The following is a 21094-nucleotide window of genomic DNA, read 5'->3' on the forward strand; positions in this document are numbered from 1 at the left end:
AACTCTGCTGACTACAGTTTATGGCACACCGGATGAGTTGTTTGAAGACAGTGGAAGCCAAGAGTAACTTTACACTGACAGTAGTAAATTTATGTTTTATGTACATTACCAAAAGTTTGGGGTCGGTTAGATTTTTCAGTGTTTTCAAAGGCTGCATTTATTTGATTAAAAAAATAAATATTTTCTAAATATTTTATTATTATTATTTATTATTATTATTATTTTATTAAATATTATTTAAATTCAAAGTAATTGTTTTCTGTTTTAAAATATTGTAAAATGCAATTTATTTCTGTTATGGCAAAGCTGAGTTTTCAGCAGCCATTACTTCAGTGTTACACGATCCTTCAGAAATCATTTTAATATGCTGATTTGGTGCTTAAACAATAACTATTTAGACAATAATTATTTAGATTTTTTAAAATACATTTTTGAAATGTCTTCATTCATATATTGATACGTTTTCATTATATAGACCTTCATGTCTTTCATGGAATTATACAGTATTTCTATTATTTGGCCATTTAATTATAATTGCTAAATTGTCAAAATTCTTAAATGTAGGTAGAATATTTCATTTATATAAATATATGAAATATCAGAATATTTGATTTAATATTTTAGATTCATGACAATTTTTTAAACGACAAATAAATCATTAAACATTTTAAAGATCAGATGAATTTAATATATTCTGCAAAAATCTACCCCAGCGGCACTTCTTGCATCAAATAGAAAGATCTTTAACAAATGTGTCACACCATCTTTCTACAAAGAGACTTAGGCTTATTGCTGGGGTAAAATCAGTCATCTGCTCTCGACCCTCAGGTTTCAAGTCTGATTTATACTCCTTTACTGCTGGAAAATCGTACAGGGTGCTCGGGTCAGGCCCACCATGTCATCCTCCTCATATCTGAGCAGATCCGCTAGAAACCTCTCACCAAACACTTAACGAAACAGAGAGTCTTCACTCCACTAATAATTCATCAGCGTTGTCACGGCCACATTAGTTACAATAAAAAAACATGAACTGTCCAGAAGCTGCAGAACATATCTGGATAATCCACGCTTGCATTTTAAAACCGTCGATGTTGTAGACATGAGAACATGGAATATGTCTTTAAGCCGCACCGACCGGCCTGTTGCAGTGAGAGCTGGGCTTTAGGACTGTATGTCACATTGACAGGCGTAATCCCTCGTTTGGTGTCCAGTGGTAAGCCTCAGTGTTCCTGTGTCTGCGCGTCTCTTCTGCTTAGTCTGAGCGCATCTTTCTCCCCTGATTCCATCTGTTTTAATAATGGTTTCCGCAGGTGCCACTCCTTGACGAGCTTCATTTCCCAGAAAGCAAGCTCTGTCCTCTTCCCTCGTCTTCCTCCCTGGTTTTGTTTCGAGGCCCCAGCTGTGTTGCATGCTGCAACTTTCCACACGTTTCCCAGGTAACAGGGATTTTGAGTGGACTCCGGTGAGCTGGGGCGGCCTGCGGAGCGGTGTATTTTCCCGGTCACGCTCTGTGTAGCGTGTCTGAAGTGGTCATGGCTTGACCGGCTTTTCCCATCTTCCACCACCTGCTCCGTCTGTCTGTCACTGTGCGTGTCTATCTGTCTATCTAACTACGGTCTGGTTTTGTTTGTTAGACTGTCTTCCTGGCACAAGGATTTTGTGTATAAAGTTTGCGAGTGTAAATACAGGATGCTGTGAAGTACAGTATGTTTACTTCTCTCTTTTCAACTTCCCCCTCCTGTGTTCAATGTTGTACAGTATGGAAAGCTTTCCAGTAATGATTTTAGTAAGATGATTGGCGAACACATAACAAAGAATGTTTCTTAATGCAAAAATGTATTTTCTGTAGATCTCAGTATTTGCATCAATTTATTTTCCATTTTTATTATTGGTTATTATTATTATTATTTTATTTATTTTATCTGTCTATCTATATTTATCTATCTATCTCTCTTTATTCTTTTGTTTGTTCATTTATGTTCCTATAATGGTTTCAATCAGCTGATTGAAAAATTTATTTTCTGAAATGATGATTAATTTTCTTCAGGTTTCAGTAGCTGCGTTGATTTTTATTTATTTTTATTTTTTCATTTTTATTTTATGCCTTTTTATTTTGCACCATTATTGTGTCTAAATACCAGTATCTGCATATTTTTATTTTATTTTATATAAATGTATTATTTATTATATTATAATATTACATTTATTATATACATTTTTATATTTATATTTATATTATTAAAAATAAAATGTTCCCATAATGGTTTTAGTTTTAATTGAATTCATTTGGCTTTTTTTTATTTAAATTAATTTAATTCCATTTGTATTTTATTTAGTCTTTGTTATAAACAATTTACCTCAACCCCCCTGTGATTTCATTTATTTATTTACTTATTTATTTTTACTATGCCATTGGAACTGAAAGTTTGAGAAGAACACATTGAACACATTGTCTTGTTTTTTTTATTTTTTTTATTCTAAATCGTTTTAGTAATGTCACGTACATTGAATATGCCATAAACATTGCTTTGTTAATTTTTTGATCAAAGAGAATCTGATTAAACAATAATCTGTGTAGTGCAAGGTGAGTCATGAATAATTTGGCTCATTTTTAAAGTTAAATGCATATATCTGCTTAAATTTGTTCATGTCAACTTTAGGAGTACACTACACTAACATATACATATGTATGACATCAAAGCTAACACACAGACTAAAAGCCACTAAACTGTAATGTTGATTGCATGGGATCTTTAAGAAAATGTTTATGAAATCTGAAATTTATAGACCATGATGGTAAATTCCATAAACTCAACATCAACCCTGCGTAAAGTTCAGCAAGAGTTACGTTCTCCTCTTAGGGTTTAGAGATTACTGTGCTCTCTCGCTCTCCAGCTGATGTGATCCAGATGGCTGGGTGCTGTCAGTCCAGGCGTGTGTATGTTCCCAGAGGAGGCTGGGCCAGAGGAGATCGGTGTGTTTGTGTTTGGTTCAGGGATGTGCTGGCCACCTTTTCGCTGCGCTGCTATCAGCACTAATTAAGCTCGGCCTGTCAGCCTTTAGAGGAGCTGATAAGAGCAGGAGTGCTATTGATGAGAAGGGGTCAGCATGTGTGTGTATGTGTCTCATTTCCACATATTTTGTTTACAGAACTCCGTCATCTCTTTTTGTGTTTAATAAATAGCAAAATAGCAATATATTGATTACTTTGATCAAATATTTGGTCATTTTTTAGATTTATATCACGGCTCTGGATCGTATTTGCTGAATGAAATCCAATACTTGTTTTTTTGTAATTTTGGGGTGCTGATTCCAAAAAATAGTGTCTGTTTTTGCCCGAGCACATCACACTTTCTCACAAAATATGATGCATTTTGTAGCATTTTTGCTTTTGACAACCATTTGTAAGGTGAAGAATACTTGTATTATCCCTTAATAACCAGAAAAACTGATGATTCCCCTCTTCCACTGAGCCTGGTTAGAATTATTTGTTCAATTCTCAGTCGATTTTCACATCTATGAATGATTCTGAAGAACATTTTTTATGCCTTATCCTGATTTCTACTTTGTTCCACTACTTTCCAGATTGTGAGTGATACATTTTGAATAATTATTTTCAAAACTTTTGACATTTTACTGCTTTTATTATTTTGAAAAATGCATTAAAGCAAGTACACACACACACACACACTTATGTATCTACACATACATTTTTTTATATTTTATTTTATATATTTATTAATTGTTTTTTTAGTTTTTTTAGATTTTGACTCCCAGATTTTCAGTAGTGCTCACAGACTTTAATTATATCTTTATTATATTGTCAATTATTCCTCCACATAACAGTATCTTCACTGGCCATTAAAAAAATATTGATTGATTTATAGCAACAAATAAAATCTGTGCAACGAACCTCCTTTTATGGAACCCACCAGTTTGAAAGGGAGAATTTCTCATTAGCATTCTCCACAAAACCACATATCAGCAATAAAGATGCTCATTTAAAAGATCTCTTATTATTACACTCCTCTATACACACACAAGATTTTTCCCCGACAATCTTGACTCTGACAGCAAGCTTTTAAATTCACATTTGATGTCTAGGAAGCCCTCGTGCCAGATATGATTCAGCATGTGTTTCCAGGTGTCTCGCTTGTTCCAGTTTCGTCTCTCTTGTGGATCTGCATGCAGTCACTCAAGCACTGCTGTACAATCTGTATAATACAAGATTAATACAGCTATTTCTGTGTTCATGAAGTACAAAACCCATATTTTGTATGCTTACACACTGGAATTTATAGCTTTTGGTGAGTCAATATTAGCTTTAAAGGTGCAAGGTTGTAGATTTTTCTTTAATGATTCACAGTGCCCATCCATGTTCAGCACAGACGTCCTATATAACTCTCTGTTATTACCAGCGGTACCAACTCCAAAAGCAGCGGATGTATCTCTCTTTTTTTAGGCCAGTAAAAGCAGCCACCGAAGGTCCTCTGTGCCCCAGGGGTAGCAATGAAAGGTGAACGTACACCATATTTCTCCTCACGTCTCCTGCATGATACACACACGCACCGAACGCAGAACTGACACTATATTTCTCTCTCTCCCACATCACACACACACACACATCCCTGGAAAAAGGGCCTAGAAAGCCAGGCTGTGGCTCAGGGCCAGGGAATGATGGAGAGTTAGGGTTATTTTAATTTTTTTAATGTGCTGGGGCTCTTCCAACACTCAGTTTGTTTAACGCGGCTGGCCTGTATTTTATTTTTATGTGCTAGATCAGGCAGTATCAGGTAGGACTTAGTACTGATGGATTCGGCTGATAACGTTCTCTGAACTCTTCCCTCCCTGCTAATGGTGTCCTCTAAAACCCTCTCCTTCAAATCAGCAGCCCGCAAATATTGAAGTGTTAAAGGAATAGACATTTATATTACAGCTTAGATATTGCATAGATATGAGTCTGTACAAATGGAAAAAAGGGTTTTTTTTTCTTTCCCATAGTGATGATGTTATTTTTGCTGTAAAAGCAGCCCTGTGATTTTAGGTTTGGTTTTTAGATTGTGATTGTTTTATGCTAAAAGAAATGTAACTTCCATCTGTCTTTCAATCAATTTATCTCTCAATCCATTAACCTACCTATACTGTACATATATCTCTGGCCATCTATCCATCCATCTATTCATCCAACCATCTATCTGTTCATCCATTCATCTCTCTATCCATCCATCTTTCATCCATCCACCTATCTATTAATTTCTCTATCCATCTAACCATTCATTCATCCGTCCATGTGTCCTATATCTCTCTATCCATCCACCCATCCATCTCTATCCATCATCCATTCATATTCATCAATCTATCAGTCCATCTATAAATATATCTCTCTGTGGCCATCAATTCATCCATCCATCCATATATCTCTCTCTCTCTATCCATCTGTTCATTCATCCCTTCATCCATCTCTCCACATCTGTCCATCCATCTCTCTAGCCATCCATTCAAATATCTCTCCATCCATCAATCTCTCTATCCATCCATCTATTCATATATCCCCTTCATCTGTCTAACCATCTATCCTTCATCAGAGACCTAGCGATGATTTATTATCAATTATATTCTTCTCACAGACTTGCTCTGAGGTAAAAAAAAAAAAAAAAGATAAGGTAAAATATTGCAATATTTTGAAATATATTTTTTTCTATTAATTCATCCATCTGTCATTGCAGTATTTTGTCCAAACTTTGCTTCACATTTCTCCACATGTGTTTCCAAGAAGCTTATCTCTCTTCACGGTTGAGGCAACCATTAAAAATTTCAAGCAGTGAAAGTCGGCTGACCTCAGATCTGCATTCGTGTAACATTCCTCCCTCATTTTGCCATAATTTTATGTCCGGATCTCGTCATACAGTAGGAATGGCTGTAATAAGTTACGTTTAGGACCCGCCAACCTGGTCATTCCTGGAGCTCTGTGCGGTGTTTCCCTCTCCGGTGGTTTAACCGGCACAGTGCGTCCCGTCACAAGCTGCCCACCCCCTCGGCTATTCATTATCTCTCCACTGGCATACACACCCATAGAAACACAAAACCGATAGCGAACAGAGGAGGATGCATATTTTTAGGCCTGCTTGAGGACTCCTGAGAAGAAAGCAAGAGGCTTAAAGGAATGCAGAGTTCAGAGAGAGGAAATTGAGTGTTGAGGGCAATGATGAAATGCGTTGATTGATGGGCTGCTTACACTCTCTCCGATTGGCTTTGTCGTGGGAGGAGGTGATTGGCCACTTGACCTCTTAGTGATCAATATGAGCTCTTCCCTATCTCTCTCAGAACAAATGTGTGGGGGCCCATTGTGTCCCTGTGCTCCTGATAAGAGGCTTTGTCTTCTTTTAGTACCAGGAACACAAGCTCTGCCTTGCTGTATACTGCCTACATATGAGGTTGCCTACTAAGGTAGCATCTTAACCCAAATGAAAGTGGCATAATTGGAGCACTCTACATAGTCATCAAGTCCATGTGCCACACAAATAAAGCTTTGTAGGAGATTTAACTCAGCTATTGATTCCAATCAGCTTGTTTAGTCATGACTTAATGAATATGTTTCCGGGTCCAAGTCTCTACTCTTTTTAATCGAGAATACTATCTCAGCAGCCATTTATGAGCCCTGTATGAGAAACATAGACAAATGACGTCAGACTTAACAAGCAGACTCTGGTGTTAGCATGTTGCTAAGCTAGCAATACAATCGAATTAAACTACAGATCACACAAAAATAATGGGTAATATAGTCAGTTTTTACATTTTATTTGATACATTTTTTGCAAGTTAGTAACCAAGTAGTCAATCTTTTATGATTTTTTTTAAAGAAGCCTCTTATGCTCATCAATGGTGCATTTATTAATTTATTTGATTTCTGCCATATGTACATTGACTGACATTCACCACTGATAAGCTACCACTAAATATTGTAGAAACTTAATTTGCTGTAAAGTTGCTTTGCAATGATTTGTATCGTGAAAAGCGCTGTACAAATAAACTTGAATTGAATTTGATCAAATACAGTAAAAACCGTAATACTGTGAAATATTATTACAATTTGAAATTACTGTTTTCAATTTTAATACAATTTGATGCATTTTTTAATACATAATATAGACCTCAAACCTTTGAAATGGTAGTGTATATCATTATCAACATATCCAGTGAATGGGAAAGATTAGATCATGGAGGAAAATTCCCATTCTTGTTAAAAGATTCATCTGAGGAGACATGTTCTACGGGAAAATTTGACACACGGAGCAATTCTGATTCTGTCGTCTTTTCTACTTCAGACCGGTATCTGTCTCTCCCTCATTTCCTGTGGTTGGGAAACGTGGGAGAAGAATGTTTGTTTTCATGACCTGAATATCAAGTGTATGAGTGTGTGTTTACATGAACGTGTGAGCATTCTCATCCATCATTTCAGACTCCTTATCCTCCATATTCCAGCGCACATCCCTCCACTTCCTGTTATTTGCCTCTCCTAATGCCGCCCTCCCTGGGTTTCTGTTTGATTTAGATTTTTAGCCAGTGCCATCCTCATGCATTTTGGCAGGCAGATACTCTAGGGCTCATCGGGACCAGGCATGGAGGTTATGGAGCTGAAGGGGAAGTTCTTTTGTGCCCAAAGTAAACTGACTCACCTCAGGGGCAGCTGCTGCCTGTGGTCTGAACCTGACCATAATGAGCACGGCTAGTCAGGAGGTCACTGTATTAAAAGGCCCATCTGACAGGACATGTTAGTGCTCAGAAGCCTCCTGGAACATCACCAGCTTTCATTTTATTAGTTTGCGCCAGGACACGGTGGTTTTTACAGACCTGGGTGGCCCGTGTGTTTGTGGGAAACATCACATCTCCATTGCTTTTGATGGTCAAAATTACAGAATTAAGAGTTGTATGGAGGCCCATGGGCATCACATGGTGTGTGTGTGTGTGTGTGTGTACTTCTGTCAGGTACACAGGCTTCTTTCTACAGCTGTGATGTCACTCTGGATAGAATCAGGTCAGTCAGTTCCTCCAAGGAACCGAATAGAACACAGCGAAACAGAGAGAAAGAAAAAGAGAGGCTTTGCCAGCGATTGAGAAACTGATAAAAGAAAAAGGAAATTCGCAGTATGCCCTTGATGAAAATAGAAAGTTGCACCCTTTCCGTCAGAAGAATAGAGGCGTGAGGTTATAAAGCAAGTGTGCTTAATTTTAAAGGGGTCATATGATGCGATTTCAAGTTTTGCTTTCTCTTTGGAGTGTTACAAGCTGTTTGTGAATAAATAAGATCCCTAAAGTTGCAAAGACTAAAGTCTCAAACCCAAAGAGATATTCTTTATACAAGTTAAGACTGGTCCACACACCCTCCTAAAATGCCTTGTTCAAACACGCCCCCACATGTCTACGTCACGATGTGGGAAGATTTGCATAACGCCGCCCAAATGTTCACGCAAAGAAAGAAGGCGTAACTTTATTGTTGCTGCCACCGCCATGTTGTGAAGCTGCTGTGTGTTTTGTTCCGAATGCGAAAATACTTTGTTTGGCCTTCCAAAAGAGGACACGACTAGAAATCAGTGGTTAAGTTGTATTTACAACACTGTTCCAGAACAGTTCAACCCAAATATTCAGATGTGTGCAGTACATTTTATGGAGGACCGTTACCTGATCCTGGGAGAGTAGACTTCAATGCCGGCTGTTCTGACTCACAGACTGTAGGTACGTTTTCATATTTAAAGGATTTGCCACTGATGATTCAAACGCAAGTTTTGAGCAGTGTAGAGTAGAGCTTGTTGTTTGTCATTTCTCCGATCCCAAATGCAGACATGAATTTATGTTTACGCGGCGCGATGCAACGCGTAAAAAAACAGTATAAGTCATTATAATCCATAATTATGTCCCCCACTGGATGCAACAAATGCCTTGTTTATAATGGGTTTTAATGTTTTTGTCTTGTCGCTCTGGGACACGGAATCACAGTATGGTAAGGGGCATAACATTTCTGTCACACGCTTGAGAAATTCGGCCAATCACAACGCACTGGATAGCTGGCCAATCAGAGCACACTTCGCTTTTCAGACCAATGAGCTTTGTAAAAATCGACGCGTTTCAGAAAGGCGGGGCATAGAGTAGAAACAATAATATACAGTAAGTGGAAAATAATGTGTTTTTTAACCTTAAACCGCATAAACACATTTCATTACACCAAATACACAAAATAATGTTCTTTTTAGCAACATCATATGACCCCTTTAAGGCTTCTGGTCTGTTATACTGGCCAAATTCGTGTTGCATGCATCTTTCACAGAGAAGGCAATCCCAGAATGCCTTGTGAACTCAGGCAAAGTGAGAATGGACTCCATGCATCACTTCCACATTTAGCCTCAATGGCTACCATAACTTATTAGTAACACATTGTGTTTTAATATAATATGCTTAAATGTTATGTTTACTACAGTTAATAATATATACAATATATTATATTATAATAAAAATAAAATATGATAAGTTGTGATTGACAGTTATTTTATTTGCTATAGGAGAACATAGGCTATTTCGGAAGCTCCCATTGTGCGAATTTTAGCGAAAATATGTGGCCTTGGCATGCATAGTCTGTTGTCAAATGTAAATATAATTAAAATCAATTAATTAATGAAAATGGTCAAGAAAGAAGTTACATTTTATTTGAAGAATTACTTTTACTCAAAACTTGTTTGTGCTTGGTATATTTATGCTTATGCTATCTCATTGTTAGCTTAGCAACATGCTAACACCAAACTCCACTTGTGCACTTCATGTTAGAAGTTCTGTTTTTTTATGTTGCTACCTACATAGGGCATTCTAAATCAATCTATTATGAGGTTCCGTTTCAGTTAGCATGCTACCGTAGAAGGTAACTGTCTAGGAAGACCGTAAACAGTGAGAAAGTTCACTAGATTTTGGAAAGGATCCAGTGAGTTTCTGTATATATACAGTGGGGCAAATAAGTATTTGATACACTGCTGATTTTTCAAGTTTTCCCACTTACAAAGAATGGAGAGATCTGTAATTTTCATCGTAGGCACACCTCAACTGTGAGAGACAGAATCAAAAAAAAAATCCAGAAAATCACATTGTATGATTTTTAAATAATTAATTTCCATTTTATTGCATGAAATAAGTATTTGATCACCTACCAACCAGCAAGAATTCTAGCTCTCACAGACCTGTTAGTTTGTCTTTAAGAAGCCCTCCTATCCTCCACTCATTACCTGTATTAATTGCACCTGTTTGAACTTGTTACCTGTATAAAAGACACCGGTCCACACACTCAATCAATCAGACTCCAACCTCTCCACTATGGGCAAGACCAAAGAGCTGTCTAAGGACACCAGGGACAAAATTGTAGACCTGCACAAGGCTGGGATGGGCTACAGGAAAATAGGCAAACAGCTTGGTGAGAAGGCAACAATTGTTGGCACAATTCATCGAGAAAATGAGAGGGAGGAAAAGAAAGAGAGGCATAGGGAGGATGTATTTGACGCACACTTCACCACTGACACTCTAGCACACGTGGCTAACGCTAACCCTAAGACATTCTCCAGTCTGCTGCCTCTATTTGTCAATACACAGGAGGCTTTGACCATCTTAAGTGCTGGTATGAGATGTTCACCCTCCCTCTCACTCCGTTACCACAGCTTTGACCTAACATGACTCACTCCCTCAAACAGCTGCACTTTACTGATGGCTAGAATTAATTATTTGTGGTGCTTTCTTGCTATCACATAATTTATATACTACAATTCAAAAGTTTAGGGTCAGTAGGGGGCAGAAATTAAAGATTTTATTCAGAAAGAACACATTAAATTGATCAAAGGTGACAGTAAAGACATTTAGAATGTTACAAAAATGTTAATTTCAAATACATGCTATTCTTTTGAAATTTTGAAAATGAAAGAATCCTGAAAAGAATGTATCACAGTTTCCACAAAACTATTAAGCAGCTCAACTGTTTTTAACATTGACAAAAATACTTCTTGAGCATCAGATCAGCATATTAGACTGATTTATGGAGGGTCATGTGACACTGAAGACTGGAGTAATGATGCTGAAAATTCAGCTTTGCCATCACAGGAATAAATTACAATTTAAAATATATTCAAATATAATTTTTTTATTATTATTATATTTACATTTCATTTCAATTTGTTTTACTATATTTTTGATTAAATAAACACAGCTTTCGTGAGCGAAAAAGACTGCTTTCAAACACATTAAAACATTTTACTAAATCTCTAAACCTGGTAAACACCCTAGCATTATGATGTCAAGTTTCATATGTTCAAGTACCACAGATCTAGAGATTGTTGTGAAGACTCGGGGTGTTTTTGTGAATAGGATGTATCTGTCCACCCATCTTCCACCATCAATACCACAACTGAGGTGAGACCCTTGAGCAAGTCACCGAACCCCCAACTACTCACAGGGCGCCACAGCAAAAATGGCTTCCCACTGTGCCGTGTGTGTGTGTGTGTGTGTGTGTGTGTGTGTGTGTGTGTGTGCACTACTCACTGCTGTGTATGTGCACTTGGATGGGATAAATGAAGAGCACAAAATCCGAGTATGAGATACCAGACTTGGCTACACGTCACGTCACTTTCATTAACAAAGCTTTGTCTAAAGCAGTCTAAATACTAACTGTGTGTGTTTTCTCCTCCAAACAGGCAGGAGGCGCTGTTGGCAGCCATCAGTGAGAAGGACGCCAACATCGCTCTTCTAGAGCTGTCGTCCTCAAAAAAGAAGACGACTCAAGATGAAGTGGCTCTGCTGAAGAGGGAGAAAGACCGGTTGGTACATCAGCTCAAACAGCAGGTGAGAACAACCAACAGGCTGGACGTCGACACCCCAGACCAAGGCACGAGGCAAAACCATAGACTAAAATGAACACAGACCTCAGCCCTCCTAGTTTCCTAGTGGAGTTTTGCAACCTCACCCATAGGAATTACATTGGTGAAGCTTAACCAGACATTCGTCAGCATAAAAAAATAGTCCCACCTCAAAGGAACAATTTAGACTTTACAGCTCAAGTAACAAACATTTTTATTTCACTGACGAATTGTGTTTTAACCCGAATAGGAGCCTCGCTTTTTTGCTTTTTAACTCCCTGACTCTTTCTCTCTTTCCCTCCAGGCTCTCATTGTGTTTTACTGTAAAAACAATGTTTTTTTACAGACTTAAGAGATGAGTCAAAATTATTGTGTTTCATAATTGAAAGCATGCCACAGATGCTGCCCACAGATGTTAAGTTGACAATAACCTGGAATATTCTCTTAAGAGGGGCGTGATTGCTCAGATATATAAGATCATACAGGATATCCTGATGGTGTGTTCATAGTATCAGTAACCAGTTGGCCTTGCTGTCGTGGTTCTGTTTAGCTGTTCAAGGAAAGGGCTTAAGAACAAGATCTGAAGGAGACATGTTGGGAACGACATCCCAAAGTTTGGAGATGCAAACAGGCTACAGATGTCTGGCCGCAGACCCGCCAAGAAGGGCAATTTTAGGATGATTTGACTCCTCCTCCAGGTTCCCACAAACCACCTGCAAATACATGCACACTAGTTTAAACACACACAGACTACACTGAAAAAAAAATGGTGTAGATACAGTTTTCACTCAGAAATTGCTAGCAAATTTCACAAATAATTACACTGTTAAAAGGTTTTGCATAGTTGTAAATAAAACAAAGATTATTGGAGTACGTTTTGCAAGAAAAAAATATTTCCGTCATTCTACTCCACTCAGTTTGTCATTTCTTTGTAATTATCTGTGAAATGTACTTGCAATCTATGAGTGAACGTTATTTTTATGCCAATTTTTTTTCAATGTACAAAGAAGTGACATTGAATTTTCTAATCTTTGTTTAATGCGGTATAGCTACCATTAATCCAGATTAGTCTCATAACCTGCACACGCATTTTGCATCCTCGTTTCCAATACAAACCAGCCACATGCATATATACAAAACCCAGCGGCCACAGAAAAACAAAAATAGCAGGAGGACCAACATGCACATACTCACTTTAGCTGTATTCATGCTCACGGGCTCGCGCCGCTGGAAAGCACCCCTCCCTGGCTGTTTCTCTGAATGACAGGCTATCAGCGCGTTGCATAGCTGCAGCATTCCACAGGAAATGGGTGTCAGTAGTGCAGATAGCTCTGGGGCTCGGCTCTCACCCGCAGCCCTGAGATCAGGAGGGCAGCCTGCGTCCCCCTCCTGCTCACTGTCAATCACAGCGGGGGGGATTTGGTTAAGAGTCGGTCAGAGGCCGGTTGCTCTCCTGACATACTAATGGTTGAGGTCAGCGATAAAGGTTGCACGCAGTGGTCCTAAATCAGGTCTTTTTGGGTAGCTTTACTTGAGGGTCAAAGTTAGGAGCTAACATTGGAAAGGTTAACGACCCTCAGTTTGCCTGTCCCTCGTGGACACGTTTTTCTGCTTTTAATTCATAGCATTACAAGCAGTCTTTTGGCATTATTTGTCATTTATAATCGTTAAGATTGCAACTTCTGTTCTGTGGAAAATGGATGGCCATAACAAGCCGCCCGAAGGTGTTTGACATGGCCCAGGGGAAGGGCGAGTGCTGTCTACTGTTGCGGCCTCTGGATTAGGGTTGGGATCAAGGTCGTAGGGTTTGAGTGACAGGGGATGAGTGTGACATAGTGGTACATAAATGGAGTATTTTTCTTTCAGTTTTTGAAGAGACAGATGTGCGTAAAGATGCAGGGCTGATAATGGCTCGGAGGAGGGAAAATTCCTGGTCATACTTGTCCAGTCTTGTCAAAAAAAATTAAAAAAAGGAATGGTGTCAAAAGTGTGGCCTTACACCATGTCATAACCAACTGCAGTGTGATAGTGTCAAGTGATGTGGCGAAACAAAATATATTGCTTCCATGCTACTTTTTGTCCTAACCAGCTTTGATTAGAGGTTTGAACAAATCTTTCTACCAATATTTGTTTTTCTAATTATTTTTTAATATAGGGTTCCCCAAAAAATGCATTTTGGTGGACTCTAAAGACTAGATTTAGTAAAAATTCTATAATACCAAGGAATTTTTGTAGAATTTATAATACATTTATATATATATATATATTTATACTAAAAAAGTAAAAGGATTTCAAAATAATTCTGCATGTAGGCATGTATCGTACAGTTCAGAATAAAAAATAGTTGGTATTGGTCATTTTGTAGTCTCTCTCTTTATTATAAATCTCAAACATTTTTCATATTATTAAATGTCAGTTATCTGTTTGTCTGTGTTCGTTCACGTGGATATACATGTGAGCATTTGAAAAGGCATTATAAAAAAAATAATAAATTTTTTACTTCGTATTGATTTAGTACTGCACTTCTGATACTTTTGATATCCTTGCTTGTAGACACAGGTTAAGGTTTAAGTCATCAATGTACTTTCATTGTAAGTCACCTCTTTGTGTGTGTGTGTACTGGTTTATATATCCTGGTGGGGACTTAAACCTGAATACACACAGACTCATGGGGACTAAATTGTGGTCCCCACGGGTACAAAAGCTTATAAATCATACAGAATTCAGTTTTTTTTATCTAAAAATGCAGAAAGTTTCCTGTGAGGGGTAGGTTTAGGGGTAGGGTTGGTGTAGGGCAATAGAATATAAGGTCTGTACAGTAGAAAAAACATTACACCTATGGAGAGTCCCCACAAGGATAGCTGACCAGACATGTGTGTGTGTGTGTGTGTGTGTGAGAGAGAGAGAGAGTTTGCGTCAACACTGCGCTCCTCCTTTTTTTAGATGAGGATAACGAGTGTGTGTAATGAAGTGTGGCTGAAATAACATGTTGCCTCTTTCAGATATAGAGAGAGAGGCATTTGTCAAGTGAATGTGTATTTTAGTCTCTATTCAGAGATTGAAGATGTGCCAAAGTGTCCGACTCACCCATTCCCTCCGTAGACCTCCGGAGTCCAATCTGTCCAGGCGTCTGAGTGTGTCTATGTTAGAAAATCTAGACGTATGGAGGGAAACGATATTTATCCTGACAATTTCTGTAAGCTTCGTTACTCTTTTGTGCTTTCCAAGGACTAGAGTTGCAGTTTTGGTCTCTCGTTCATTTGTAACCGATGTATCTCATGACTAACCCCGTCCGCTTCTTAAGGAGATGACCCGGGGTGATTCAGACCAATTACAGTTTGCTGGTCCTCTGGGACAGTGTTAAAAAGTCTTGTTGCAGTTCTGTAACTGCAGCTTGAGTGTTAGTGTTAGTTCCCACAAGTCCTGGAATGGCGCTGGTAATTCCATCCCCTCGCAAACTGCAGATTTGGGTCGATACGTCTTTCTCTCATTACCTGCTACAGTGCCTCCGCAAGGCCCCACCAGAGTCGCTGTCCTCGCATGGCTTCAGGGCAACAGCGGGCATCGGGATGGGCCGAGATGCCAATTCAGTAAATGGCTCCAGGCTTGCTTTTCTCAGCAGAGCCGTGGTTTTGGGCACCCCTCGGAGGAATAAAATGGTTTTGTCTTGCAGCTAACCACGAATAAACTTAAAATGCGAAAGCGGCAAATCCTTGCCAAGGCCACTGTGTGCATGTGTTTGAAAGTGTACCTTTATTGGGTTCAAAATGCTGATGTTTTGTTGCAAAGGCTGAGCTCTAGGCGCCTTACGTCGCCGCTGTGGCCAAAGTGATCACAGAGCTTAAATTAGAGCGTCTTGCAGCCAATGACAAGGGAGGGAAAGGGGAAAGAAATCCAGAAAAAAGCTCACAAACAACAACATCAACAAGCGTTCAATTCATTACCGGATCTTGTTTCTTTCTTGTTTCGGTCTTGCAGACCTTGGAGAGCTTGAGCCGAGGGGGCTGTGCGAACGGAGGTCGTGGCTCACGAGCCCATCCGTGCTGAATTTATCTTAGATCTGATGCAACTCTCACTGCTCGTTTAGGAAAAAAGAGTCGCTGTGTTTTTGGAACACGAGACCTCAAAACACAAGCCGCTAAATGGCTGTTTGAATAAGGCCTGTGGGTGTCCAGCTCGTCCAACGTGTGACGTTGTGTAGGAGAGGAAATGGAGATTTTCCACTGCATCTCCGATTGTGGAGAACATTTTACTATGTTGTTATTATTCGGTCAGACAAATTAATTTAAGGACGTTCTGTGCCCCTTTGGCAAGCCGTGAAGACTCTTGGCAGCTTTATTATTACAGGGTTTTGCCTTAACATCGCTAATTGTAGTTGGCACTATGTTGTTATTATTCGGTCAGACAAATTAATTTTTTAAGGACGTTCTGTGCCCCTTTGGCAAGCCGTGAAGACTCTTGGCAGCTTTATTATTACAGGGTTTTGCCTTAACATCGCTAATTGTAGTTGGAAAAACTTTGCTTTTCTATTGCACTGAAGGTGCTGTTTTAGTAATGATTTCTAATGAGGGTGGGAGACTGTCCTCTCTTTGCCTTTATTCCCTTTTCTGGCTCTTCTGTCCTGCCGGAATGACGACCTGGGATTCTTCGCCTCTTACCTCAGTTCCTAGCCAGTTACACATAATTGTTTTGTTAAAATCAAGATCATTTCTAAAGCTTTGCTCATTGTTTTTCTGGTGTGATTAGTGGTATTTGCTAAGCCAAGCATCACTATTACTATTGCTCACAGTTAGTGATTTAAACAAACCTCTAATCCTAAGTATCAAACTTTGGTGCGTAGCTCGTCCTGCATGTTTATTCAACAGGCACAAATGATACCTAAAAATGATGCAGCTTTTCTTAACTGTCAGATTTTGAAATTTAGTAGATTTTGACAAAAAAATCCCTAAGATTGCACAGCAACATGCTTAGTTCCTTTATTTAGGTAAGTCAGTTCACTTAGCTGCCATTTTGCCTTTTTATTCTCTTAAATGTATAGATGGTACACTGCAAAAAATAAATAAATGAAGTAAAGCAAAGATTATTGGAGTACTTTTTACAAGAAAATTATATTTCAGTACTTCAAAGTGTCATATTTAATTCAAGGTGTTTCTTTTTTTCTTTTTTCAAGGTGTAATTATTTGTGTAATTTACTAGCAATTTCTTAATGGAAATTAGTTCTACAACTATTTTTTTTTCAGTGTACATCAACTATCTTTTTGAATGAACAAAGCCTGAAATCTCCAAAACTATGTGTAAGATTTCATTTCAATAATATATTTCAAATCATTAATATAATTTGACAACAATGGTGTCATACAGTAAATTTGCCTTTTTAGCTCAAACCACACACACAAATATATATTCTTTCCCACTGTTTTACAGAAAGGCATCAAGACAATTGGCTTTTTTGTTATGTTATGATTTCTCCCATTTATATTTTTACAAGTGGCTTTTGTCCTCCACAACCACTTATATTTTCATCAAATAATGTAGAAATCTAAAAACAGTAAATGTAGTAAACTAGTTTTTATATTATTTGAAGGAAATATGAACCAATTTGTACAATTTCCATACTTCCACCCCTCTTATTTGGTGTACTGTATATATGGCACAAGAGAGAGAGAGAAAGTGCTGTTCTTGCCGTGGCAAACACCAACCTTCTAATTCTACCTGAGCAAAGAAGTCTGTTTGCTTCCCTCTGGGCTCCCAGAACAGAGAGACCATTCTGTTTCCACCCATTTCCCAGTTATCTGCTCTGTTCGATTTTAATCCCAGGCCTCTAACACCGGAAGCACTGCAGCTCACAATCATGGGAGCACTGTAGAATCCTTTCTGTCATGCTTGTCCAAGGAGCTTATCTCAGCGACTGTTATTCATGTTATTCTGGGACTGTATTTTTGTGTTATCTATGCTTTTGATGTCTTGGCCTCTTTAGCGACTTCCGAGACTTAGTAATTACTTTTAATGGTTTGAAAAAAGACCATGACAGAGCACTAAACTCTTTCTTCTTGACTATTTGTGACATTCTTTTCGTCCTCAATCACATTATTCTGGTGTTCATTGTTCAGAGTGTTAAAGGGCAGCAACATCAAACATCAAAGTGCACAAAACCAAAGTAAGGTTCAATAGTCGACAGTGGAAATCTTGTATTAGTGCAGTATCCTGTAACTAATCATCTTTTTATTGGAATTTTTCTGTTTGTAGTGGAAGATGCTTGTTTTGTTGCTAACATTTATGTTAGTCTTTATTGGTCAAAAGTAGTAAAAGTGTGTTGTTTTAACCTTTGCATAAAAGCAGTTATATTTACATCAAACTTCAATTTCAAATGGAAGCTTCCTAAATATTATACTTAACCATTACACTTTTAATATTTTCATGTGTGCTATTTCTGCCTGGTTTGTGGTGTTTGTTTGTTGGTGCTTGAACTGGTACGTGGAAAGAGGAAGACAGTTCCAGTTGTTTGGACAGGAAACTCAAGGATGGGCATTACTGGCATGCAGATTATTGGGGTAAAGAACCATGGCCTAGTAGTTATTGCATGAGCTCCGACACGTTGGGCTGTGATGCTTGTGTGGGGAATGTGAGTTTAAGTTTGAGTTCAGCTTCATTTGTCATAAAAGTACTTACTGTGCACTTTATCAAACTAAATACTGTGGTGGAAAGAGGTTTAGTGTACCTGTGGCAAACATGCTTTACATTAACAGGAATTGTTAGAACAGGGGTGTATGTGTGGGGTATGTGTGTGTGTGTACTCTCTTACACACCTGAGTTGAAACCCATTTAGAGGTGACCTGGAGAACACCAGGGAGCTCAAACTCCTACTGTTAATGGAGGGACTTTAATAAAACATTACTTTTCCAGAGTTCATGTGGAAACTCAGCACTCACAGGCACACATACACAAACTTGGGTTTACTTGTACAGCAAAAGTCCGCTATTCATTCATTCATTCATTCATTCATTTGTCTGTCTGTCTGGTGCTTGGATGCATATTTCACTTCCCTTTACCGTTTATTTCATTTATCTATTTATTTATTTTGATTTTAGACCGGCTTCATGATATTCACTGGTGGTGCATATTAATTTTTCCTTTGCCTTTTCTGGTTTACTCATGATGTGTACAGGTGCATGGCACACCTGTACACTCCCATACACATCAAGTCTGCATTAAAGGGATAATTTAACTTAAAAAGGCCATCCAAGATGTTGGTGAGTTTTTTCAGTAGAACAGTAAAGATTTTTAGCTGAAATCATGGTCTTTGGTGATTCATAAAATGCAAGTCAACGGTTACTGTGACTTTTAGAGAAAAAAGCATATCAGGCAACACAAAATTAATATCTGTGGCTCTTGACGATATATTGAGGTATTATAAAGTGAAACGATCAGTTTGTGCAAGAAACTGAACATTATTTACAACAATATTACCTGTATTCCAAACAGGAAAGTCTGATTCTTTTCCATGACCTGGTTCAAATGTTCAGTTTCTTGCACAAACCGATTGTTTAATCTGTTTATTACAATCATTACTCAGTGAAATAAAAAGTTTAGGAGTCATGCCTCTTCCAAAGACGAAGCATGATTTGAAATACTAAACGCTGCCCCATCTATTACGCAATTTTTTAAATATAGTCATTATGTTATTATTGTGATTGAGTAATTTGACACACATTAAATATGTGCAATTGAAAACCCAGGAGTCTCAGATTCGAAGTCTGCTGCTTTGCCCATTGAGCTGTCCAGGCTGTCCTTTGGTTTAAGCTACTGCTTTCCATTCCAAGGAAACCTTGACGGGTGAAACTTTTGATTGTCAACTCAGATGTAGCTTTAAGTTTGGGGATGTCATATATCTGGCAAATCTTCCAGTCCTCTTCCTGCTTTTGTCTATGCTTATTCAGTCAGGACGTTTCAGTCTTGCCAGTATAATTAAATCTTTGCAGTGTGTATACACAATATTATGTATTTTTTTATGTCTGAAACTAAAGATAAATGTGGCAAGGCGTGGAAAGGTGGGATGGAGAGGAAGTAGATTGAGGTTGTGAACTCTAGAGGTCACAGGGTGCTGTGGAAAGGTCACTTCACTGTGGAGGTGTAGGAAAGGCTCTCGCGGTGTCGTTTCACTTCCGTGACCCCAATTATGAGCTTGACAAAAAGGCCTTTGATATCGCACTGAATTCAGAGCGACGACAGAGAACCGTGAGTCAGCGCTTTTTCAAATTTTTAAATTTTTGTCCCCTTTTTTGGCAGTGCGTCAGCATTTTTTGAGTCGCAATAGACGGGGGGGAGGGTGGAAGGGGACGAGAGAAATGATAATTGCGGAGAAGTAGAATAATTGTGAAAATGATTAGATTAAGTGAGCAAATGAGCTCTCCAGTTGGGACGGAAACCAAAGAATTGAGGTCAGCATTCCTGACAATTATCATAAGAGCAGAGAGAGAAAGTGAATGTGAGAGAGAAGGAGAGGAAAAATCCAAGCAAGCAATCAAGGTATACAGGAAAAAAAAATGGAAATGTTAAGACGGATAAGGGAAGTAGAAAGAACAGGAAAGTGTGGCATTTAGAAGCATTCCAGCTTTGTGCTTTTAGATGTTTTGTGCTGGTGGCAGTAACTTGAGCAGTTGTGTTGCGTTTTTGTAAATGGTGCAGCGCGCTCAAGCAATGGGGCTCAGTGTGCGTCCCCCATCCACTCTGCTTTATCAGGTCCATATCACTGCCTGTAGGAATTTTGAGAAAAGTGAGGTCCTGGAACAAGGGGGAAAGTAGAGAAGCAGAGCCCCATGTGCTGGATTCCTGAACCCCCGACACACACACACACACACACACACACACACACAACCGTTCCCTTGCCATAAGCCACTCAGACAGGGATCTGGTTTCATGGTCAATTTTATTACACATGGATGTAAGGGGCTCCTACAATTAGGGAGGGCTTCTTAACAGGGTCTTGCTTATCCGCCTGCTTGTTAACCTGCTAGCTTGAACATTTCGTTTTCCCATTTTACATTCCTTCCCAACCTCCCCATTTCTCCCCGTGTCCAGTACCTTCTATTCCAATTCAGCGTCTCTAACTCAAGCCCGCTTTGTCCACCACCATCTCCTCTCTCTTCCAGCACCGGCCACCTTTCCTTTCTTCTTTGCTTTATGGCTCACATATGAGCTGTTAAGTTATGAGTGTA

At 38.7% G+C, this 21094-nt stretch overlaps 1 protein-coding gene across 3 annotated transcripts in view; it reads left to right on the forward strand.

The window, feature by feature from the left end:
• LOC107580227 (ELKS/Rab6-interacting/CAST family member 1-like) overlaps positions 1-21094 on the forward strand; it is a 202882-nt gene that overhangs the window by 137056 nt on the left and 44732 nt on the right. For all 3 annotated transcript variants that reach the window (XM_016265973.1, XM_016265961.1, XM_016265968.1), the window contains one exon: positions 11718-11865. In XM_016265973.1, coding sequence (XP_016121459.1) covers positions 11718-11865 — 148 coding nt within the window. The remainder of the gene's footprint in view (positions 1-11717; positions 11866-21094) is intronic.

Source organism: Sinocyclocheilus grahami, unplaced genomic scaffold (genome assembly GCF_001515645.1).
Source record: "Sinocyclocheilus grahami isolate Dianchi unplaced genomic scaffold, SAMN03320097.WGS_v1.1 scaffold33.1, whole genome shotgun sequence".
NCBI classification, from domain to species: domain Eukaryota; kingdom Metazoa; phylum Chordata; class Actinopteri; order Cypriniformes; family Cyprinidae; genus Sinocyclocheilus; species Sinocyclocheilus grahami.